The sequence below is a fragment of the Panthera leo genome, chromosome B4, assembly GCF_018350215.1.
Source record: "Panthera leo isolate Ple1 chromosome B4, P.leo_Ple1_pat1.1, whole genome shotgun sequence".
Taxonomy (NCBI): Eukaryota; Metazoa; Chordata; class Mammalia; order Carnivora; family Felidae; genus Panthera; species Panthera leo.
This window is the reverse complement of record NC_056685.1, coordinates 30,755,953-30,781,573: the sequence shown is the minus strand read 5'-3', so window position 1 is coordinate 30,781,573 and position 25,621 is coordinate 30,755,953. Positions and strand designations below refer to the sequence as shown.

The following is a 25,621-nucleotide window of genomic DNA, read 5'->3' as shown; positions in this document are numbered from 1 at the left end:
CTTCAGAGGGTACTTTTCATTCTCAGTCTTGCTGTTATGGTATCAGTTCAATTTTCTTGTGAAGTTTTTTTTTTTGTTTTTTTTTTTTTTTGATAGTTCATTCCCATTCCTTTTGTAATCATTTTCACCTAGTGAAGCAAATGAGATAATTTTGCAGATTGTACCACTTTACTTTTAAATTAATCCATTCTTTTGGAGAGAATGATTCTAATAGTGTGGTCAAGTACTTAGAAATCAGCAGGCTACTAACTTCTCCTTAATTCAGTCTGTTCCATTGATTCCCTGATCACTTGCTGTGTTACTCAGGGTGAAATTCATCCTCTCCCCCCACCACGCCCCCGCCCTCATCAGTATCCTAATCCCAGAAAAAGGCCCAGAAAAAGGATTCTGAGATTTTTGTGGCTATTTTAATAACTGGATTGTAAAAGCCTCTTTTAATAAACTTCTGTTTATATTCCATGTAAATGTGATGGTGTATTTATTTATGATTTATAACATTTTCTACTGTATATTAGGATTACTGATGAATTAGGCTGTATATGTGGACTTAGAAAGACAAGCCATTCAATAAATGAAGCATGTCATGCTTTTTTACTTTGAATTATTATTCTAGAGTGATTCCCGGCTGGGGGCGGGGGAAGTAGATTATAAAAGAAAAATGATTATTTAGATGAATACAAATCCATAGACCTATTGTGAAAAATAGTGATGCCACTTGTAGAATTAAATTACAGATTTCCAAGTTGTATTATTTTAAACTGACATAAATACTGAAAGGATCTATATGGGGTAAATTTGTAAATTTAAACAAATCATCAATAATAGTTAACTACTGAACAATTTTCATTAAACATAATCTGTCTATATATGTGTATAGATATATTTCTTTAAAAATATGTGGGCTATTTAGAATATATAACATATTTCAGGGTACATAAGAACCTAATAATTATTAGTCACTTTTGATTGCAGGAGTATTGTAACCATATTGAAAAATCATTCATGATTTCACTGATTAAAAACTAATTAACTAACTGGAGTGACGCTTGGTAGGGCATACTCTTACTGCACACTGAATGCATGCACTGTGGAATAGCTTTCTTGGTCTATAGAGAGATTTAGCAACAGGTGTGGCACCACATATCTGGTTATGTTATGATTGGCTGTGGTGGCTGAGTCATCTTTTCCTTCAAGCTGTCCTTTTACATGGTTGCTTTGATGGTAAAGTGGCCAAAGTGTTTTCTACTTCTCATACTATCAATAACTGATTTAATTTGATTTCTCAAATTATTTTCTCTCATTCAACAGAATGATAGATACATCTTAATAATAATAATAATGTATTGTCATAGAATACCTCAATCAATTGCATGGAACGCCTTAGTCAATTGCACGTAGAAACACACTAAGACAATAGGGAAGTATGGGGAGACAGATCATGGGCATGATGACATTTTAACATAACCTAATTATTGGTGGAATATTGTGGAATCTCTTCCTTCCATATAGGACTCAGACAGTTAAGTGCTTGTACGGCTATGTCAGTGTACTTTGTTCTCACCTTTGAGCCGAGAGAATTTTTGTATTTGTTTAATTCCAGTATATGGTAGTAAGTAACCAAAAATTACCTGTGTAATAATGTTTTTATCAGTCACTAAGATTTTTTTAGACTCTTACACTAGTAGGTACTAATCATCAAATGTTAAAATTACAAAAGGCAATTTAAATATTATCTCTCCTGGGGTTACCTGGATGGCTTAGTCAGTTAAGCATCCTACTCTGGTTCGTGAGTTCGAGCCTCCCATCAGGCTCTGTGCTGACAGCTCAGAGCCTGGAGCCTGCTTCAGATTCGAAGTGCCTCCCTCTCTCACTGCCCCTCTCCTGCTCATGCTCTCTTTCTCTCTTTCTTTCAGAAATAAATAAACATTAAAAAAAATTAAGAAAAATACAATTTAAATATTATCTCCTCTGATTATTTTTGCATGTTAGTAGACTTGACCATAGTAAAACATGCTGTAATATACTTAATAATAAAAATTAAAATGAAGTTAAAGTATGATTCAATAAGTATTCATGAAAAACAAGTTTAAGCTGCAAAGTAACAAGTGAAAAAGGACTTTTGTTTTTAAGTCAATTTATTTCAGTTCAATCATATATTTGGTGTAAATGACATTTTCGTGAAAAAAAAGAATCTGAATCTAAATTTCCCTTTGATTGTATTCTATTTTGCAAAAAGTTTGTTAGAAACATGAGACTTGTTTGTCTCAGCTCAACTCATTCAGTTTTCCTTCATTAATGAGCTTGCTACCAGCTAGGTGCTTGAGTGTGCCTTGCTGAATGAATCCCATCTTGTCTATCTTCCAGTAGCTTACAATGCACCAGTAAGGATAGATAGGGTATATATATAAGTAACAATTGTAGGGGAGAGAGATAAATGGCCACAGAACAAGCAACAATTACTGTAAACATTTAAAAGAGGAAGGTATCTATTTGGCTTTTTTCCTGGAAAGCTTGTGTAGGACACAGCAAAAAGATCTATATCTTCCAACAGAATATATTCCAATAGAATATATATAGGCTATTAAAAACTGTGGTGTCTTCAACTTTAATTTTGGCAGGATTCTAAATTCTAGTATCTCTATGGATATTATCTCTAAATATTAGGATTATGAAAGAAGACCCAAGCTTTGGATAGGCCAAAGATTCATAAAAATTTTAACATGATTATCATATATAATTTATGTGAACTATCAAGTCAGTCACAGCACCAGAAGTAGGTGAAGATTCATGTTCCTTGTACTCTGCCATATAATGTTTGCCTCTTGTCCCAGGGTATCTAGACTGTCCTTCCCGTCAGTCAAGAAATTAGTGCTCTAGACCAAGTGACACTAATAATTTTTGCTTTTTTATCTCCCTATTGGTCTCTTTGGAGAACTTTTAAGTTCATTCAGGCTTTTCTTTCAACCTGCCATTTGAGCCCATGTTAAGAGGTGACTGATGTTATTTGCGCTGCCACTGGCTTTCTCCTATTTGTTTTCAAATGGAAATAGTGGCAACAAATTAGTTGCATTTGGGAGACCTAACAAGATTTTGAAATTCAGAATATTAGGAACTATCAGATTCAGATGCCAAGAACAGAAACTTTCCTATTTTTCTTCACAAATGCACAATGTGGTGAGGTTCACCTTTCTTCGTTACCTGCGCTTTCATAGAGAGATAGATGGGCTTTGCCATCCGCAGTGTACCGGCTGGCTTCAAACAGAAAACCGAAATAGCCAAAGCTATTCACAAACACACGCTCATCTATGTTCCACACTGCGATATCCACTGAACCATCAGGCGAGCTCTGTTTGAAGCATTTCTAAGCGTGGAGAGAAGTACACGGTTTGTTTCAGAAACATAATCCTGACAAGCCGGAAACAATTTCTTACGTTTATTGAAAGGATCCATTTCTACACATCATTTATACCGTTGTGCTTTTTGTGTTGGTGTTATTTTCAAATGTATTAATAACGATTTAATGCACTCCTTTATCAGGAAGTCTTTGTAAATATAGTACCAGCATTAAAGCAGTAGGGCATTGTGCATGGTAGAAATATTACATGTGTAATGATTTGCATTCTTAATGTTCCAGAACCCTGGGGTTATTAGTAAAACGATTGGAGAAAGGTGGTAAAGCTGAACAAGAAAACCTTTTTCATGAGAATGATTGCATTGTCAGGATTAATGATGGCGACCTTCGAAATAGAAGATTTGAACAGTAAGTGTATGCCGGCTATTCTGTTCTTTCGTGCTTTCGGCACGAGACAGTGTAGCGCATTGAAACGCGTCTAGCCACGTCTGTGCCTCTGTCCTTATCCTGGAGAGAAGTATTTTCTGCCGTTATCTAGCTTTTAAAAATTTAATCAAACTCCAGGTAATTCCTACTATTAGACTATATTTCAAAATGCCCTCTGACTGATAGAGTGCTTCTTAAAATAATGTGGGTCCAATTTTGACTTCACAATTTTGCTACTTCCTCACCTTTTGGAAAATTTGCCAGTGTGCTGGTTTTTATTATCCTTTAACTCACATTTCCAACTTTGTTGCACATCGTGACTCTGCGTATGGATAAGCGGAGAGAGCTCCTGTGAGCACAGTGTGGTCCACTCAGATTTTCTTTATCCTGATTCAAGTCCTCGTTCAATTAAAAAGATGACAGTTGTCCAGTTCTTATAAAAAACAAGGCAGGAGTGAGCAGAAATCATAAGGATGTGGTGTATGTTCTGAGTCGGGAACCAGTGAGAGTTGGAGCAGTTTCTCAGGCTGGTGACAGAACTGCACTGGGACCAAAACTTTTCATATTTTGAGTCACATCGGTGTTCTTGAGATCTTTGCATACACAGACTTGAATTAATTTTGCTGATAATGGATAGTTGCTCTCTATAGTTTTCTAAGTATATTTATAAGTATATTCATTTCTTCAAAAACTCAAGTCATCCCCTGTGATTTATTTTTTAAATGTATTGGATAACATCGTAGAGACAACATTGTATTTAATTTCTATTCCTATCGCAAGCATAACACCTCTGTTGTGCTTAAAATTTTTATTTAATGAGTTGTGATTGAGATTATAGTACTTTATCTGCAGTTGTAGACAGTTGTGTCATTTTTAGTTTGAGAATGAGAAATTTATATTTGGAGAAACAGCTCTTCTTTTATCAGAGCTTACAAACTTGATTGATAAATGGGATATTAGAATTTTGTTTTTCAGTTTCAACGAAGTCTATCAGTTCTTGTTGCTTAATTAGTGTACTTAATTAAGCTCATAATATCTCCTTGTCTGCCAGTCTCCTTTTGCTAATTTTCCATTCTTTCTCAAACCCAGAGCACAACATATGTTTCGCCAAGCCATGCGTACCCCCATCATTTGGTTCCATGTGGTTCCTGCAGCAAATAAAGAGCAGTATGAACAACTATCCCAAAGTGAGAAGAACAATTACTATTCAAGCCGCTTTAGTCCGGACAGCCAGTATATCGAGAACAGGAGTGCGAACAGTGCAGGCCTTCAGGCCCTGCAGAGAACACCCCGACTGAACCACCCGCCCGAGCAGATAGACCCTCATCCCAGACTACTACCTCAGAGCACACACCCCTCCGGAAAACCGCCCTCAGCTCCAGCTCCGGCAACCCACAATGTATTTAGTACCAATGTAAGCAGTGGTTACAACACCAAAAAAATAGGCAAGAGGCTTAACATCCAGCTGAAGAAAGGTATGAACCTCCTTGTTTTGTTTTATGGAATTTATTTTAAAAATCAACCCATTATTCTGTGAAAGAACTGATATAATGACTTAAAAATATTTAAAATTGTATTTCTTGTGCTGTTCAGGTTCATTTTGCTATTTCAGAATAAACATACAAAGTTCAGAGAATAAAGTCTTAAAAGTAAGCTTGTGTGAAGAAGGTAGCAGTAAAACTTTTTGGTAACAGAGGAAATTGCTTTCAGGATATTACTATTAAACCCAAAACAATAATGAGGAATTGACTGTTTAGATGACCCCCCTCGATATTCAGATACAGCTCTCAAAGAAGACTTTAGAGCTCCTCCATTTCAACCCGATCATTTTGGCAAGGGCAAGTGATTGATTGGTTTGGAGCTGTAGCGGTTCGTGGTAGAAAGTAGGTTCATCAAGCAGGTAGTTCCATTGGCTCCTTGTCTCCTACTTTTCCAGAATATTGAACTACTTCCCTTTCTTAGGGTGACAAGGGAAATTTTAATGAGCCTTGCCAACTCTTTATTACATACATCTTACATCTATTTATTTAAGTATCCCTTCCATAGTCTATGCATCTTTTTATATAGGAAGCATGCTTTTCCATTTTGTTCTTCTCAAACACTCAGAGCTGACTAGTAGGCTTGATTTTCTGATTTCCAAACACTGTCCCCTCGAGGCACCAAGGTACACTTTTGCTGTTAATCATTCGTTTTAGCTGGACATTTTGATGTATTTTTAAATCATGTCTTTCAAAATGATGTCATAAAGAATATTTCTCTTTTTGTGAGCTCAACCAACTCCTACAGTCGGATGGAAATGAATCCAAGAGATATTGAGTGATTTCCTTAAGTCACATGGCTGTTGGCAGCAGATTCTTACTAGAACATTTTCCATATCCTGACATTTAGACCATTCTTCTTTCCATTTGGAGCAGGGTTTACAAGGTTGTAAACTCTGAGATTCCTGTTTCCTTTCTAATCATATTCTTTCATTGAACTTTATGTGAACCACAAACTCCTTATTTCTGGTTACTGACTTTTAAGCTCTAGATACCTGGTTGACATGATCAGGAATTGACAGCTTTACTCCACTTTGAAACCTCTTACAAATGCAGAGTTATATCAGCATAAACCCCGTTTAGCTTTGTTAATTCCTGAATGAGATAAATATCAGATCCTGTCTTACTTTTCCTCTACTCAAATGACAGGCCCTGTTTTTTAAGCAAAAACAGGTTAAGAAACACAAATGGAATTGTATAAAAGATAAAATTCTGCCTGGGATCTCTCAACAAAGGGAAAATATTTTACTTGGCTCTTGTCATAAAGATATCAGTTTATAAATACCATTGCCCTTGTACACTGACAGGCATATTCGTTTAGTTAATTACGGTTTTTCACACAATTGTATATTAACAACTTATGAAACAATATGAACTTTTAGATAAAGTTAAATTTTATTTGCCACTAAAAAAAGCATTCCTTTGAATACAAAAATTAACAGTTTTATTTTAATAGCATTTAAAAAGATATGATTACATTGACACAGCTAATGGAGAAAGACTGCACTCAATCATCAAGATTAGAAAAATGGAAACAATGGTTTTCTTTGAAATGTTTTTCTGACTTTGAGGATTCTAAATGATATAGAGCCTCATGGCTCTATCTTCATTTTAATTTACTGTGAGAATGTATGACAAAAGGCTGAAACCAACTGTGTATTCTGTCAATAGTTAGAAATAATTTTATTTGAAAAATAAATTATGTTTATGATAAATGAGAGTGAAGAAAGCTGATTCTCTTCCATTAGTGCTGAATACATATTTTAAAAATAATGATTGTATGAGAATTGAACATGCTTTCATTGTAGCCAGCTGCTAAGATTTTTACCAATTAGGATTGTTACATTTAACATTTTTGATGAAGTCCATCAAAAACTTAGGGTGTGTTGGTGTTAAATTTTAAACTCAGTTCAAGGTGAACTGACATGCTTTGAATGATAGTTCTTCATAAACTGAGTTCAATTCTATTTACTAAAAAGACAGGCCTTCATTTTAATGATTCTTTGGCATAATTTAGGAACCCTGTCATATAACATGACAAAATAGGATAGCCCTTTATGTACTTGCTTCCGTAATTATGATTTCTTAATATTTATTGCCATTTTGCCATTCTCAAGTACCCTGCTCTTTTGTAGAAATTAGCTTTTTAATAAAGTCAGAGGAGAAGGTCAGTAATCTGTTTCAGTCAGTGCAAAATGTTTTGTTGGCTTTGCTAAATGAAAATTGATATCTATTTATCTTTCTTTTAAAGGTCATTGCCTGGACTTTTAGCTTACAGATTTAGGGGTTATTGCTGATATTTTAATAGTATTGAGGTTCATGTAACAGTCAGTCTTTGTAGTTCATACAAATTAATATTGCAAAAGGAGAATAATTTAGAATTCTTTCTTAATAAATGTTATTGCAAGTCATTAGAGTTTCATGAAAGCCAGAGACATATGGAAACATCCCAGAAGAATAATTAGGAAAATTTCATATAGACAAGATGCCATTCAAGTCTTCAGCACGTAAGACTCAAAAATTAACAGTCCAGGCACATTGTTAAAGTGACTTCAGACTTGATGTAAATGAATGTTTTATAAGAACTTGAAAACATGTAGGGTAGGTTTTGTTACAGGTATAACAACAGAATGTAATTTTTTCCCTTCATTTCAGCTTTGTTTCTTCTTTAAGCCACGTTTTCATTCACAGTTACTAACTCAAATCATTTACTTACAGATTTATACTCTTGCTTATGGTTCCGTATTGAGTGTTGCACCAAGTTAGTGTATTCTTCTGCAGATTATTCACCTTTATGTAGCTCTTTATTCTTCCCACATGAGCAGTATTTCTCCTAGTACCATTTTGACTGAAATGGAAACCAATATCCTAAAAAGTAACTTTTTATTTTTTAATGTTTTAATATATTCCCTTATTTATTTTGAGACAGAGAGAGACTGTGTGCCAGCAAGTGCAAGTAGGAAAGGGGCAGGGAGAGAGAGACAATTCCAAGCAGGATCCACACTGTCAGGGAAAAGCCCAATGTGAGGCTCCATCTCAGGAATCATGAGATCATGACCTGAGCTAAAATCAAGAGTTGGGCACTTAACTGACTAAGCCACCCGGTGCTCCCAGACTAACTTTAAAAAGTTCTGGTTTTGGTGCCTGGGTGGCTCGGTTACGCATCTGACTTTGGCTCAGGTCATGATCTCACGGTTTGTTGGTTCGAGCCCTTCATCAGGCTCTGTGCTAACAGCTTGGAGCCTGGAGCCTGCTTTGGATTCTATGTCTCCCTCTCTCTCTGCCCCTCCCCTGTTTGCTCTCTATCTCTCAAACAAAAAAATGAATAAACATTAAAAAAAAAATTAAAGGGGCACCTGGGTGGCTTAGTCAGTTAAGTGTCTGACTTCGGCTCAGGTCATGATCTTGCGGTTAATGAGTTCGAGTCCCACATCAGGCTCTGTGCTGACAGCTCAGAGACTGGAGCCTGCTTTGGATTCTGTGTCTCCCTCCCTCTCTGCTCCTCCCCAACTCGCTTGCTTGCTTGCTCTCAAAAAAATGAATAAACATTAATAAAACATTTAATAAGCTCAGGTAGAAATTAATCATTATTAGAAGTGTTATAAAAATTGTGTGATTCATTAGAAATTTGTTGTAGTCTTTACATTTTTTTCTTGGCTCATTTTGGCTTGTTTTCTGTTGATTCTAGTAACTATAATCCTTTTTCTGCACTGCATTGCCCTTATGAGTGCCTATCAAGACAGCTGCTTGAGGAACCCAGAATTTAAACTCTACGGAATGTTGCAGCAATTTATAAAGGCCTTGTTAATTTCAGTACTGTTTTATTTTATTTTATTTTATTTTATTTTATTTTATTTTATTTTATTTTTTTAATGTTCATTTATTTTTGAGAGAGACAAAGCATGAGCTGGGGAGGGGCAGAAAGAGAGACACAGAATCTGAAGCAGTCTCCAGGCTCTGAACTGTAAGCACAGAGCCCAGTGCAGAGCTCGAACTCAAGAGCCGTGAGAGCATGACTTGAGCCGAAGTCAGACACGCAACTGACTGAGCCATCAGGCACCCCTCAGTACTTTTAAACATAATATGATAATCCGTAGACTTGCTAGCTATGATCAGAGATGGGGTCTTCACTGGATAATTTGCCTTTGTATTTTATTTTAAAAATTTTACTGATTAATTGATCGAGAGTATGTAGGGTGAGATTTAGGTGAACAAATCTAGGTCCTGTCAGTAAATTGTTGTAATTACAGTTTTGGGAGGTTCTGATATCTGTATCTAGTAAAACTTCTCTTTTCCCTATTTCTTTTCCATTTCTTGATCATTTTCTCTTTCCTTGCTTCATCTCCTACCCTTTAAATCTGGATACCAGTATTGCACAATAATGATTGATTTTGGGGGTACTTGGATTGTGTCAGAATTTTTTCCCACATGGAGAGTTAAATTTATTTCACACGAAACATTCAGGCCAGTTTAAAATGTTTAGCTGTAGTATTTGTATATTACCTTTCATTTGTCTTGGACTAGATTCACATTTCTTCTTAGATTAAAGAATTTTGAAGTATAAACCATTTAAAGCTTCCATAATTTAGTCTACTTTGAAAAAGCTATTAAAATCTTTATGGTATTAAAAGCAATGTAGGCCCCTGTGAACACTACAAAATGTCAAGTTTAGGTAGAAAATAACAAATCCTTTATGTGCCATACACCTGTGAAATTCAAGGTATCTCATTTTATTTACTTCTTTTGTTGTTGTTATATGTTTAGGTACAGAAGGTTTGGGATTCAGCATCACTTCCCGAGATGTAACAATAGGTGGCTCAGCTCCAATTTATGTGAAAAACATCCTCCCCAGGGGGGCCGCCATCCAGGACGGCAGACTCAAGGCAGGAGATAGACTTATAGAGGTGAGTGACTTCTAAAAGTCAAAAGTGCTGTGAGTGTTAAAAAGTTCCATTTATAAGGGTCAGTTCATTTGTCACATTTTCATAAATATGAAAATAAATTATATATTTTAACAGAAGTACACATCATAAAACAGTGAATTTCTGCTTTACTTCTACTTTTTTCTATGTTATTTGATGAGAAATATCGTTTCATTGAATTTGCTCATAAATTTTTAGTTACTCAGGCATTTGGTTTATGAGATAACATTTGTCATTATGTAAGTACAGTGTCTGTTAGGTTATATTTCTAGATGGCTTTAAATTTATGTCTGGTAATATAGAAATGATATCTAGTTTGTAATCAGAACACAGACAAATGTAATAAATGAAAACAGTGTGTCTTGATGAGAGGAAATTTTGAAATGGCAGCATGGAGAATGAATTGAGACATAAAAATCAAATGTCAGAAAGAAAATAGTTTTTCAGAATTTCCTTTTCTGTACCTCAGGAGTTTCGGTTCATCGGTCTTTGAGACCATCTTAGACATACGTAAACATATGTTTAGAAATTTCTGCGTGTGTGATCATTTGTATATATAGAAATTTCTGCGTGTGTGATCATTTGTATATATAGAAATAAAAGGAAGAAAGATTGAAAAAATCTTACTAGTCATTTTTCTTAGTGTTTTCTTCCAAGAACATAGTCTGTATTCTTAGCAGCATATATTGTGTTTCCTAATTTTAACTAGTATTCAAACACTAATGTTAAGAGGACATTTTTATTGCATTACCTTTTCTTCTTTACTCATAACTTCATATGTAGTTTTGAATTCTGCAGGTTGAGGTTTGTTGAAAAGTAATTGAGCAAAGGGTTGCCTTTCAGATTTTTCTATGTCCACATTTTGGGCCTAGATTTCTTAAATCTTACTTCTTTCCTGGTCGTATTGTTCATGTGACACCATTTTTTAAAGGGGCACTGATACAATCTAAATAAAAGGAAAAGTCTGAGTATGAATTATATTTAGAGTGTTGTTTCCAGAAAGGACCACTTGTCCTTGGGGTGTAAACTGAGTAGTATTAGTCCAAATTTGCATTTGTAGCTTTTTTTTTAAGTAGTAGGAAGCTCACACAGGACTTGAATCTAGTCATCTTTGCCTCTGAGTGTCAAAAATGTGTGTCCTGCACCAGCCCCACTTCCTTCCTTCCTTCCTTTCCTTTCCTTTCCTTTCCTTTCCTTTCCTTTCCTTTCCTTTCCTTCCTTCCTTCCTTCCTTCCTTCCTTCCTTCCTTCCTCCCTTCCTTTCCTTTCCTTTCCTTTCCTTTCCTTTCCTTTCCTTTCCTTTCCTTTTCCTTCCTTCCTTCCTTCCTTCCTCCCTCCCTCCCTCCCTCCCTCCCTTCCTTCCTTCCTTCCTTCCTCCCTTTCCTTCCTTCCTCCCTTCCCTTCCCTTCCCTTCCCTTCCCTTCCCTTCCCTTCCCTTCCCTCCTTCCTTCCCTTCCTTCCCTTCCTTCCCTTCCTTTGCTTTCCTGCTTGCTTTCTTGCTTTCTTGCTTGCTTTCTTTCCTCACATAATTGCTTTACTCTCAACACATCACAAAGGCAGTATTTCTATTTTTGAACATTGGGAAGAACCTCCAACCTGTATTTCTTTAGAGTTAGGTTTTATTTTCTGTAGCTGTCAGCTTTCTTTGAAACTGCATATTCAAACATTTTAAGCCTAACTTTCCACGATTTGTACTTGTAGCTATACAATATCAACAATCTTTTGAGCAGTTTTTCTGAGCATCTGGAAATTGGAACGCATATCTTAAAAAAAATAGTATCAAATCAGTAATTTTTTTATTACCTGGAAATTTTTCCTTTCTTTAAACCTATTATTCTTAAATCTTTCACGCATTCACTTACTAGTATACATTGAGTGGTGGTAGATTGTGTTTGGTGGAGAGGGAAAGGTTCCAAAACATATTTTAACTACAAGGATATTTTGATATTACAATTTAAATAATATACTTTGTTGCCTTTGACAAAATTTTATTTTTGTCTAAAGTGAATACTGAATAGTTTTTAAAAGAAATTTTCACTTTTATTTCTTTTAAGTGTATAGTGCTATCTGATAATGTTATACTTCTTAAAGATCAAAATGATGAGATTCCTCAGGAATTGGCTATTTTAAATCTCTTTGTTTTGGTAGAATTCTCTTAAACCATTGAAAAATATTGAGGTATTGCTACCTCAAACTATTTCTACCCCTTCAAAAATATTATTATCATTCTGCATTCTTCCTTAATGCTTGCCTTTTAGGGATAAAAAGTTATCTTTATAGTTTTCAGTAAAATTTCATTGAAAGTTATACCAAAAAATTTTAGTGTGGTTTTACTATCCCCTATAACCTTGTTATTTTCTTATAAGAAAATCTATGATACACAAGGCCATCAAGATATCTCAGTTCAAAGCCAGTAAGTTTTGTGTTAACATGATAATTTGGATATAGTGTTTGTTTATTGCTTGTTACTTGTTAGTGCTCTGGTAGCTGTGGCTTTTGGTTTATTAAAGAGCACTAAAAGATTTACTGCTTCCTGGCTCACTTCTAGATGCCTAGTCTATATTTCTTTGTTAACCACAACAGCCTGGTGGCTAGCAGATCATGGAAGAATTTACCATGAAATGAATTGTGCTCCATCGTAGACATGATTGGTTCTACGATGTGTGTCTTTTCTTCTGTCTTACGTTTGCATAGGATTGCAGCTGAAAACTTTTTATTTGTTTTAGGTAAATGGAGTTGATTTAGCAGGCAAGTCCCAAGAGGAAGTTGTTTCCCTGTTGAGAAGCACCAAGATGGAAGGGACCGTGAGCCTTCTGGTCTTTCGCCAAGAAGATGCCTTCCACCCAAGGGAACTGGTGTGTAAATTTAGAGCAGATGAATGATTTCTGATGAACATGAGCCAGGGATCTGGGCTAGCCACCTGATGGCCCATGTTTACTAAGACATTTTCCAAGTAGTGTATATGTTTTATATATCTTTCAGCCTTAACTGAATATAAGCATTTTTTTCTTATATTCTTTTTAGTTTCGGAAATAGATATTCAAAATTTTGAATGTAGGGGTCTTTAAAAATCAAATTACATGGATATTTTCTAGGACAGCACATGTTTATTACTGAACGCTTTCAGATGGACTGATTGAATACAGAGATGTTGATTATTTCATAACTGTCACTTCAAAGGCTGGTGTTGAAAACGTGCCATCTTCTCCACTACATATGACAAATTTTCATATTTCAGATTTCATAATGCATTTAGCTAAACCAAATAAAGCTTCTTGCTTACTGTTGTATGAAAAGAGTACCTTAAAGTATTATTGTTGAAAGTAAGGAGTCCTGAGTGGCACTGAGTCCCATGACCATCAATTACTAATATAGACCTTATTTGGAATGACACAGAAACAAAAAGGCATTTGTTTGCTATTTATTTCATTTTTTATATGTGTATCAATATGTCTACATTCAAGAGGTATTTACATAGTATTGGTGTGAATGAAATATGTATACTAAACTGACATAGTTTGAATGTTTTTCTGCAAAAAGTGCCAGGTTTCATTTATTGTGTAAAAACAACATAATTGGAGGAATCACTTTTATCTTTTGATGTGGTAAGAAAATTGTTTTATTTCTGGGACAAGTGGTATTTTAAATATTTCAAAACAGATTTGAGTTGGGCCATATTAGAACATTTGACATCTCTTTCAGTTAGTTCTTAGGCTGTCTGTAACAATTAATCTGTATCTACTGGAGTGTCAAGGTTTAAGGGGGCCCAGTTCCCAAATTTGCCCCGTCTCTTATGGCATAAGAGCCTTAAGTCTCTTATGCTGATATTTCAAGTATGGATGTGTTGTGGTTATTAAAATTTTCTTTTTATCATAAGCCAGATATATTTCAGTGTAGGAATACTACATCCCCAGGTTACCCAAATTTACTGTGATTTCATGGAATTTCAGATTGTGATAGGGCTGAAAACTGAACACTTGTGTTTTAAGTAGATTTTGAAAATTATAAAAATGTCTTTATTTCTATTTTAAAATGTTGAATGCATTATTTCTGAATTTAAATTCAGTTTTCCATTTTCCCCCCACTGTTATCCAATTTTGTGCTTAAAATGCCACCTGATCCTAAATCTGGAGATGTCTCTATTAAATTGTAAATGAGCACTTAAAAAAAAATACTAGGCTTTAGCTGTGATTTGCTGAAGCTTTAATTCTTCCTCGGTACATCTTAGCCTGTGTAATAGTTAGCATCATCAGATTGCCAAAGCCCAAACACCACTCTTCAGCGGGCCCTTCTCAGACTTAGTGCCAACAGGCAGCCAGCTTAAGGTTATTCAGGTTCTTCTTGTCCAATTTTGATCTTCCAGGCTTCTGTTTTCCCCTTCTGCTGCTTATTTTTTTTTTCTCTTGGTTATTTAATTTATTGCTTGTGAGCTTTTCATTAAGGAGTGAGCCAGTAGGCCGTCAGTCTATTATTCATGTTGCAGCTGCTTTTTAAGATTTCAAAGAATATAATTCTGAAAAACTTAAAGTGGGGGATTGCATTTAAAATGATCTTTGAATCCAATTAACAAAACTCTTTTCCTCTGTTTGGGGTGTCTGTGTTTAAATTCTGTGTCTAAAACAAAATACTTTTATCAATATGTGCCTTTTTTTTTTTTTTTAATAAATCAACCTTTTAAATATCTATCCAATTAAAGCAACTCTATAATGTATGAAAAGCATCACATTTATAACCGGTGTAGTATTTATCATATAATACTTGTGGTTCAGACTGTTATTATCTGGTCTAGCTATCAAATTAAAACATACCTCATAACTTTGACGTAGTTGGGAAATGCAAAAAACAGAATTAGAACAGTGCCACGAATAGAGAGGCAGTCTGGTGAGATTTGTTTTCTTCCAAATAATAAATTCATGATATACTGTGAGTGAGGGAGTCAGAATTTACATCTAGGAAAATGTCTTAACACACACGTACACACACACAAGATAATATAACTGTATCATATGCACACACACACACACACACATACGCACACACATACATATAAGATAATATAATCACATCAGTGAAAGTTTGGAAGACAGTAATACATCAGCCATAATATAATCACCCGCCTTATATTTTGTGGAATTTAAGAACCAGCAAAATTTCCTGTAGAGTCAAGCTTTGTGTCCCTGTGTGTTGAAGATGGCTTCGGTCAGTCTGTATTTATATTTTTCTTCAATTCTTCTAGAATGCAGAGCCAAGCCAGATGCAGATTCCAAAAGAAACGGTAAGAGCTTTGTCTTTTGCAGGATGCAGAGATGTTGAAGAGATAAATGGAACTAACTTCTGACTAATTAAATATGAAGTTACTTGCCCTCCCTCTTCCTCACTCACAATCTATTGTGAACCTACTACATAGGTTCATTAAATTCCCAACTGGTCTCATCTTAAGGTGACTTATTGTTAATACCCTAGATGGATAATGTTTCATAATTTCCTTTGGGTAAACAGGGTTAGAACAGAGAGAGACATTAGAATAGTTTGCTGTTCACCTTCACAATAAGAGGGACCAAAATTTGGTAAGTGTAGTAGTTTGACATACATATAAAAGTCTTCATGAGTTGTGACATGTTATATTTTCAGTGGCTACAAAGTAAAAACATAAATAAAAAAGAAGACTTGATTCAGGCACAGAAAAAATAGGGAGGGCTGAAAGCACAATAAAATATCATAAACAGAAAAAATAAAGTGATACATCTGTAATTAGGCTAAACATATTAGTTGTCATATTAACTTATAGCCATTACAAGTATTTTACTTATTATAAGTTAATGTAGCATATTATAACAAGTAATTTCTCTTAATAAAGGTAACCACTCACAGCTTAGATTAAAATGCAAACCTAGTTCTATTCTGTTAAAGAGACAAATCTTAATACGACCTGGAAATAAAGGAGTAAGTTGAGTTCTAGCAGGCAATGCTAATGTAATGAAAGTAGGGATTGCCATATCAGCCTTTTCAGTCTCTGAAAGTATGGTTTTTAGTGTGGTTGCACGGCATGGGGTAAAAAGATAGGATGCTTTATATTGACACATAACATCCAGTAGAAATTCTAGCAGTCATGATCCTTTATACATCAAACAACATGGCATAAAAGCGTATCATTCCCAAATTCTTCTAAGTACAAAGAAAATTTAACAAAACCATATCTCCAGTGGATGATGCTAGTGTGTATTTTTCAAAACTGTCATATTAGGTAGAAAAAAAAAAATAAGAGTGTGAAGAATTTGAATAACATAGTTAACAGGTTTGGTTTCTCTTTACATACTCATAAACAGATAACTTTGAATGTAATAAACAAAATGTTATTTGAAAATATTCTATAATCACAATCATGGTTAACAAGTCAGACCTCGGAGGAAAATCAGTAAACAACCTTGAAAATATTACACATTCAGAAATATGAGTGATAGAAAATTTATAGTCATAGTTTTTTATTCATAAAATCAGTTGGTCAGTGATAACTAATCAAAATCACAATGGTATTTGTGTATGAATATGGTGGGAGTAGGTGGAAAGGGTAGGGGAAATTGGACAGATTGATCTTAAAGAATTTCAACTGGGCACAAGTGTGATCTGTACTATTTCATAGGCAATAATGACGGCAAAATGTACTGTAGAGCTAAAATTCTTAAGATAGCATGATATTTGTTACAGGAATAGACAAAGAGAACATTTGAACACATTAGCAAAATAGAAACAGACCTGATGTATATGTTAAAGGTGGTATTTCAAAATAGTGGTAAACTATGGTTTATTTCATGTTTTAAAAAATTGGCTATTCACTTTAAAAAGTTACATTTTTTTTCTCACCATACACCAAAGTAAATCCCAGTTGGTTATGAAATTAAACCTTAAACAATATTAAAAATCATTAAAAAATATGTAAACAAGAATATAAATTAAAAATATGTGAAAAATCTCTGTTAACTTTGGGTACTGAATGTTTGTCCAAGCAGGGCAAAACCAAAATGTCATTAGAAAAATAGATTTGTGTGTGTGTGTGTGTGTGTGTGCGCGCGCGCGCGTGTGTGTAACTTTTGTATAGCAGTAACCATACCATGAAATAGTGAAAAGGTAAATGCCAAACAGGGGAAGTATTTTGCAATGTGACCGTCGGTAAATAACCACCCCTTTATTGTTAGAATCTTCTTACAGAGCTTTTAGCAAAACAGAATGATTTCACACATAAAGTTCAGTTAACCCTTGAATGAGGGTTTGAATGGCGTGGGTCCATGTATATGTGGATTTTTTTTTTCTTTTATAAATATGGTGCAGTACTGTAAACGTATTTTTTCTTCCTTATGATTTATTTAATAGTATTTTCTTTTCTCTAGTTTACTTTATTGTAAGAATACGGTGTATAATACATATCACAAAATAGGTGTTAATCGACCATTTCTGTTATCAGTAAGGCTTCTGGTCATCAGTAAGCTATTGGTGAAGTTTTTGGGGAATTAAAAGTTATATGAGGATTTTCTAGTGTGTTGGGGCAGGGGGGAGTTGGGGGCATTGCCCATAATCACCACCTGTTAAGGTCTAGGACAGTGTGAGACAGAAAATCTTGCTGTAAGCTGTAAAGATAGACATATTCTCTGAAAACATTTAGGCAGTCCTGGTGAGGAAATTGATGATTAGTCTTGACCTTTTCAATCACTAAAGGGAAGAAGTGACATGGGCTTTCAATGGAGTATTCCACTGAGAATTCCAAGGTCCATTTCATTCCACTTCTCACCCACTAGCCTTGTGTGTTCAGGAGAAAATTTGCCCAGCAAATGACAATCCAATCACTAACAAAAGAAGTTATATGCATATGTATGTGGGTCTGATTTCTGATTACAATGGAAATTTTTTCTAATGAGGGTTTTCTGAACTGAGTCAGAAATCCCAGTTTTTTTTCCAAATATTTTCTTTTCCGTTTCTTGGTGTTTTGTTGTTGTTGTTTATTTGTTTTGTTTTTACTGTGTCCTCTCACATCTGTGCCTTTGTTCCTGCTCTTACTATGTATATAATATAATACCATTTTGGGTTTTTAAAGGCTTCATGTTACATTTATAACTTAAAAAAAATTGACTTCCTGGGCCTCTGCTTCTCTTTGCACCTTTTGAGGGCAAGTCATTAAATTCATTCAAGGCTTGAAATTCTCTGATATTTGTTATTTAAACTTTTATGTAATTGTACGCACCTCGAGAATAGATAGGTCCTAAAACTCAATTAATCGTTTGTTCGTTGATTATTACAATGACCCATAACTGATTTAGTCTGAGAAATTGAAAATATGTCATTAAGGTATGTTGAGTAAGTTCAGTGACTACTAGACCTCTTGAATTGATGAGATATAAGTTTTCTGTACGTCTTCTAAATATCATCTTAATTAATGAGAGCAGCAGATTGTCTTCTAAATATCATCTTAATTAATGAGACCAGCAGATTGTAGCCAGGGTGCAATGGTACAAGAACATGTAGTTCTTGGGTCCCAAATACACCAGGTTCAGACGCTTGCTCCTGACAAAATCCAGAGGCAGAGAGACGGCTGGAGGTGAAACAAGAGAGGGGTTTATTTCAGTGAGGCCAACACCAGGAAGACAGTAGGCTAATATCTCAGAGATTGTCTCCAAAGTGCTGAATATACTTCTAGGTTTATATAAGGAAAATGTGGAGCAAAGGTCGGTGGGTACAAGTGTTGCTGGGTGAACTGGAGAGACCACAGGCCCTGAGGCCTCAACCCAGCCTGTCCCAAAGATGGCACCAAAGGCTCTTGGTCTTGTTACGAGAAAGAATTCCAGGACAGAAACAATAGAGCATACGAGGGACATAAGCAGGAATGTTTATTAAAGTGAGAGTATACTCTAGGGTGCCTGGGTGGCTCAGTCGGTTAAGCATCCAACTCTTGGTTTTGACTCAGGTCATTATCTCCTGGTTTGTGAGTCTGAGCCCTGCATCAGGCTCTGTGGCTACAGTGTGGAGCCTGCTTAGGTTTCTCTGTCTCGCCCTCTCTCTCTGTTCCTCCCCCAACTTGGGCTCTCTTTCTCTCTGTCTCTCAAATGAATTAACTTGAAAAAAAAAAAAAATCTAAAAAAAGTGAAAGTATCCTCTCAAGATGTGAGAGTGCCCTGGGGGTTGGGTTTCTATCTTATATTGAAGGTGTGGAATATTCACTACTTGGGGTGGGGATTTCTCAGAAGCAGGTTTTGAGCCTTTCCTTCCTTATTTGGTCAGGGGTTTCTGGCCTACTTTGTCAGCCATCTTGGGCCTATCTGGTTTGATCCAGCTTCTTGTGGTTTTGTTTTGGATTGTTGCCAGGACAGGCAACTGACTTTCTCAGGAGCTGGCCTTGACTTCCTTTTTCTTGGCCTCCAGGTCTTCTGTTAGAACCTAACTAACTGTCTCTAACACATACAGGTGGGCAGTGAATGTCGAGTTGATCATTGTCTTGGGGTCAGTCACACTTGGGTCTTGCTGGCTCAGGGGAGTCCTTATTGCCTGAGGGGCTAGTTTTGGTTCCCATGAGGACATGATTTGCCCACTGTGTCTTTTGCCTCAGTTAAGAGATAAGCTGAAAACAAGAACTTAATCTATTAGAAAGTACAGATTGAGGTCAAAATGGAAATAGTTGAAGTCCTTTTTTAAGATTAGAAACTTTAGCTTCAAGTTACCAATTCAGGATTGAACAAAATGCCAAAATATTTAACAGAGGCTCAGTGTCACTTGCTCTATGCCCTGAACATAACTCCTTTGTCTCTGAGAAGTTTATTTACTCGATAGAAAGCACTCTTCTGTGGATGTCCTGGTTGGACAAGACAGTACTTGGGTGTACTAAGTCACGGTGCTTCTCCAGAGAAATGGAACTAATAGGATACATCTGTGTTTAGGAAGAGATTTTAGCATAACAGATTATCTAGTGTGATTGTCAGGGCCACCAAGTCCAAATCTGCAGTGTTTCAGTCAGCGGATTGCAGACCCTGGAGAGCCACTGGTGCAGATGACTTCTGATGTCAGTCTCCTGGACAATCTCCTCTTGGCTCAGGAAGGCCTGTGAGTTTTGGTTGACCTTTAACTGATTGAATGGGCTCCACCCACATTGTGGAGGCTTGTGTTTTATCTAATTTAAGTATGAATCTCATTCAAAAACACCCTACAAGCTGACATATAAAAAATTAACATCACAATGAGTTATTGGATTTACCTGCTGGCTAGAAGGCCTTAACTTACCAAAGTGTCAGTTTCTTCATTGGCTTCAAATAGGACTAATGCAAACTTGCTTACTGAGCCCCCAAGAACTCTTGAGTAAGATCCATGTCAAAATATAATTTTTTTAATGTTTATTTAAACACTGTCAGCACAGAGCCCAATACAGGGCTTTAACTCATGAACTCTGAGATCATGACCTGAGCCTAAGTCAGACGCTTAACTGATTGAGCCACCCTGGTACCCCCAAAATATAATTTTATGTTAAACAGATTCAAGGCTGTTAGATAAGAGTAGGACTTTAGAATAATATGGTTTAGGGATGATACTAGACATTAAAGATAAGATATAGTCCATGCTTTAATGTCATGAATTCAAAATGCATTCCAAAAGAGTAAGTGGGTTCTCTCTATGGAAACTGCAGGGAAACATTGGGGAGTCTTTGAGAACCTCCCTGAAGATCAGGAGGCATCTTGATAGGCTACCTTCAGAAGATTTAGTCTTGATTTAGAGATTTAATGAGCTAGGTAATAAGCATCATCATTAATAGGTTCATTTAACTAATGGTTATAGTAGATCAAGTAAATGCTACCATAATGACCCCACTGTAAAATGAGAAAACTGTAGAAGAAATTAAGAGAACAATCCCATTTGCAATAGCATTAAGAAAATGAAATACTTAGGAATAAATTTAACCAGGGAGGTGAAAAATCCGAACACTGAAAACTGTAAGACATTGGTGAAAGAAGTTGATGGTGACACAAATAAATGGAAATGTCCTCAGTGCTCATGGATTTAAAGGATTAGTATTGTGAAAATGTCCATATTGTAGATCACCCAAAGTGATCTACAGATTTAATGCAATCCCTATCAAAATCCCAGTGATGTTTTTTCTCAGACATGGAAAAACAATACTAAAATTCACACTGAACTATTAAAGACCCCTGGCAGCCAAAGTAATGTTAAGAGAGAACAGCTAAATTAGAGTCATTACACTGCCTCTGAGAAGCTTATTTACTTGATAGTAAGTATCAATAAAGTATTGATCATAAACTATCAATATAGTTTGAACTGCCTGAGTTCAAACTATATTACAAAGCTACAGTAATCAAAACAGTAAAGTATTGGCATAAAAAGGGATATACAGGCTCAATGGAACAGCATAAAGAGCCCAGAAATAACCCTATCTATATATGGCCAATTTAATTATGATAAGGGACCCAAGAATATATAATGGGGAAATGATAGTTGTGTTGAGAAAACTTGATGCCCACATGCAAAAGAATGAAACTACAGTTGTATTTTACACCATACACAAATTTCAACACAAATGGATTAAAGATTTAAGTGGATTTATGAAACCATGAAACTCCGAGAAGATAGAGTGGGTAGCAACTTGAAGTTGGACTTGCTGCTGATTTTTTGGATTTGACACCAAAAACAAAAATAAACAATAGCAACTACGTCAAATTAAAAAGCTTCTGCACAGCAAAGGAAATCAACAGAATGAAAAGACTACCTATAGAATGGGAGAACATGTTGGCAAATCATCCATCTGATAAGGGGTCAATATCCAAGATACATGAAGAACTCATACAGCCCCATAGCAAAAAATCCAAACAGTCTGATTTAAAAATAGGCAGAGGAACTGAATAGAAGTTTTTCCAGAGAAGACATACAAATGACCAAGAGATCCATAAAAAAGTACTATGTTTCTATTTTGTTTGGCCTTTAACTGAGCATCATTGATCATCAGGGAAATGCAAATCAAAATCACAAGAATAACCTCACAACTGTTAGAGTGACTATCATCAAAATGACAAGCAAAATGACAAGTGTTGGGAGAATGTGGGAAAAGGGAACCCTGTGCACTGTTGATGGGGGATGTAAATTGGTGCAACTACAATGGAAAATAGTATTAAGGTTTCTCATAACATTAAAAATAGAACTGTATGATCTAGCAATCCCACTTTTGAGTATATATGCAAAGAAATTGAAATCAGGATCCCAAAGAGATCCCTGCACTCCCCTATTCATTGTAACTTTTTTTTACAATAGCCGAGATATGGAAATAACCTAAGTGTTCATCAATAGATTAATAGAAAAAGAAGATGTAATACACACACACACACACACACACACACACACACACACACACACACACACTGGAATGTTACTCAACCACGAGAAAGAAGGACATCCTGCCATTTGCAACAGCACAGATGGACCTTGAGGGCATTATAGTAGAAGAAAGAAGTCACAGAAGCAAATATTATATGGTATCATTTATAGGTGGAATCTAAAACAGCCAAACTCATAGGAACAGACTAGAATGATGTTTACCAGAGCCTGGGTGATGGCAGGAACCAGGAGATGTGGTTAAAGAGTGTAAGCTTCCACTTATAAGATGAAGAAGTTCTGGGGATCTAATGTACAGAATAATGATTATAGTAAGTAGTATAATAATTATATGCTTGAAAGTTGCAAAGAGAATAGACCGTAACTGTTCTTACCACAAAAAGAATATATAAGTATGTGATGGGTGGAGGTGTTAGCTAATGATTTTTCAATATGGTAATCATTTTTCAATGTCAGTATATCAACTCAACCCATCGTACACCATAAACTTTCACAATGTTATGTATTAATTATATCTCAAAAAAGCTGGAAAGAAAAAAAAAAAAACTTAAGTCAGACAAAGCAAAGAGGAAGCATAAGGAGGGAGAGGATTTTGGTTCATTACATCTCCATCAATATTTTTATACAAATTCATTGTGTTAAACTCATCATCAAGCACTTCTGCGGGCCTATAATGTAAATTAATTTTGATACTCTAGAGAACACATAAAAGTATACAAAAACTTTCTTTTCTGAGTTTTTTGATGGAGAATTATACTATCATATACTAATCATATGTTGACCTTAATTGTTTGGTTTTGAGCAGCAAATATTGCTATTGTCACAAAACATTTTATAACATCTTGTACTATTAAATGCTCAAACTTATTTTAAACTTATAATTCAAAGGAAAAAGCTTGAATTAAATGGCTGAAACTTTTTTTTTTAATTTATTTTTTTCTAGTAATCTCTCTATCCAACATGGGGCTTGAACTTAACGACCCTGAGACCAAGAGTCTCGGGCTCTTCCAACTGAGTCAGCTAGGTACCCTAATTCAAACTTATTTTAAAACTATGTTTCTCCAAAGTTGGGATAGAATAATGTTTTCATGATATTACAAATATCATAATGATTTTGTAGAGTCAATCTCTGTGTTAACTTTAAGGAATTCATTTGAAATTGCTTACTATTACTACAGTAAGATAGGGGTTCCTTAGTGTTTGGTGTGCTTTCCCTGAGAAATCTATCTTAGTTATTTTTTTTTATTGTCCTCCTTTGTGGATAGTAATAAAATTAATATTTTTTAAATTTATTATATGATTTCTTTGCTGTTGAACTCTTAGGTTATTTTTTTTAAATTGGTAGAAATATCTATTTTAAAATGAAAAGTGTTTTAGGTGTAGCAAAACTATTCTGGATTAGTTATTACATATAATTTTTATTCTGAAATGTTAGACTTTCAAAAATAGTACAGAGACTTCCAGTATACCCTTCACCACATTCCCCAATTGTTATTATTTAACCACATTTGATACATAATTATCTTTCATCCTCCACTCCCCTTCTGTCTACTTTTTTCTCCTTTTCTTCCCACTATATATATTTTTTTCTGAACTGAGAATAAGTTGTAGATGTAATTCCCCTTTATCTGTAAATATTTCACTGTGTCTATCCTAATAACAAGGACATTTTCTTATGTAACCACATTATAGTTACCAAAATCATGAAACTAACATTGGTTTGACAGTATTGTAGTACCACTTGCCCCAATTAATGTTCTCTATTGCAAGCAGAGATGAATGAATGAATGAATTCATATGAATCAAATTCTGCTCTGGTTTCCAATTCAGGACCATGTGTGGAATTTAGTTGTCATGTCTCTTTTGTCTTCCTTAATGTGGAACACTTCTTCAGTTTATCTTTTCAGTTTTGAAGAACAAGTTACTTTGAGAATATGCCTCAATTTGGATTTGTGTGGAATTTTTTAATTTGATAAGGATTTTTATGACTTGACATTATAGATTAATAACTGTAAAAAACATTTTGTTATCAGTATTTATATAATCAAGCAAATCAATTCTTTAGATTTTACTTATTTTATGTCTACCATTTGATTTGGAATAGAGTACAGTAAGGCCAGATGTGACATTTTGACTTTGCTAATAAGAATAATTAACCTTAATATATCAGCACAGATACTGTGTATAAACATTCATCACACATATGGGATAAACTGAAGTGTGTAACTTAAAGAAACTTTGGAGGGTTATTCTTTTGTGCAATAACCAAATGAAGCCAAGATAACTTCTCTTTAAAAAAAAATCCTCCTCTTTATATTAAAAACAAGAATGGTTCTTCCTACGTGTGATAACTGCATATTATTTAAGCTCTTTGTATTGAATAAATGTAATCTTTTGTAAGCCTTTTGTTAGCTTGAGAGTATGACGTTCTGCATTACTGCATAATGGTTTTGTGAGAGCTACCATAAGATTTCCCCTCCCGGCACCAGCCCCTTCCCAACATGTATAACCATCCTCCTATCCCTTCTTTCCCACACTGGGTTTTTGAAGAGCAAGAGAAATTAAAGAAATGGCACATAGTGGGATTTTTATAGTACAAAAAGTAGCGTATAGTGGATGGTATGAAATTCAGTCAGCGTAGAGGGGAAAAATCACCTGCAATTATGTGACTTCAGTGCCACCATTTTGATGTGTACTTTTTAAAATGATTTTCTTCTTTACCGATGTAGCTAATATATACATGTCCTTGGCACATATCATGTAGGTAATGAATGTTATGTCCTAAGCAGAAGGACACAGTGATATATTCCTCCTAATGCTTTTACTGAGAAGACAGACATTAAAGAATTTATTAAAATAGGATATCAAGGCTTATACTGGGTGAAGTATTAGAAGTTAAGAAAGCTCACAGGATAAAACCCAATTTCTTCGTCATAAATGTTTTTCTCTTCCCCCAAATGGGACACTTTCTAAAGACATGTTAATAGCTGAATAGTGTTAATCTACTTA

At 35.1% G+C, this 25,621-nt stretch overlaps 1 protein-coding gene across 21 annotated transcripts in view; it reads left to right on the top strand.

Annotated features, from left to right (window-relative positions):
- The window catches only part of PARD3 (par-3 family cell polarity regulator), a 661,643-nt gene that overhangs the window by 387,517 nt on the left and 248,505 nt on the right, over positions 1-25,621 (top strand). For 15 of the 21 annotated variants that reach the window (XM_042945320.1, XM_042945324.1, XM_042945313.1 and 12 more), the window contains 5 exons: positions 3,635-3,760; positions 4,868-5,253; positions 10,081-10,220; positions 12,964-13,092; positions 15,474-15,512. In XM_042945320.1, coding sequence (XP_042801254.1) covers positions 3,635-3,760; positions 4,868-5,253; positions 10,081-10,220; positions 12,964-13,092; positions 15,474-15,512 — 820 coding nt within the window. The remainder of the gene's footprint in view (positions 1-3,634; positions 3,761-4,867; positions 5,254-10,080; positions 10,221-12,963; positions 13,093-15,473; positions 15,513-25,621) is intronic. The other 6 variants (XM_042945325.1, XM_042945323.1, XM_042945317.1 and 3 more) reach the window with 1 other exon arrangement.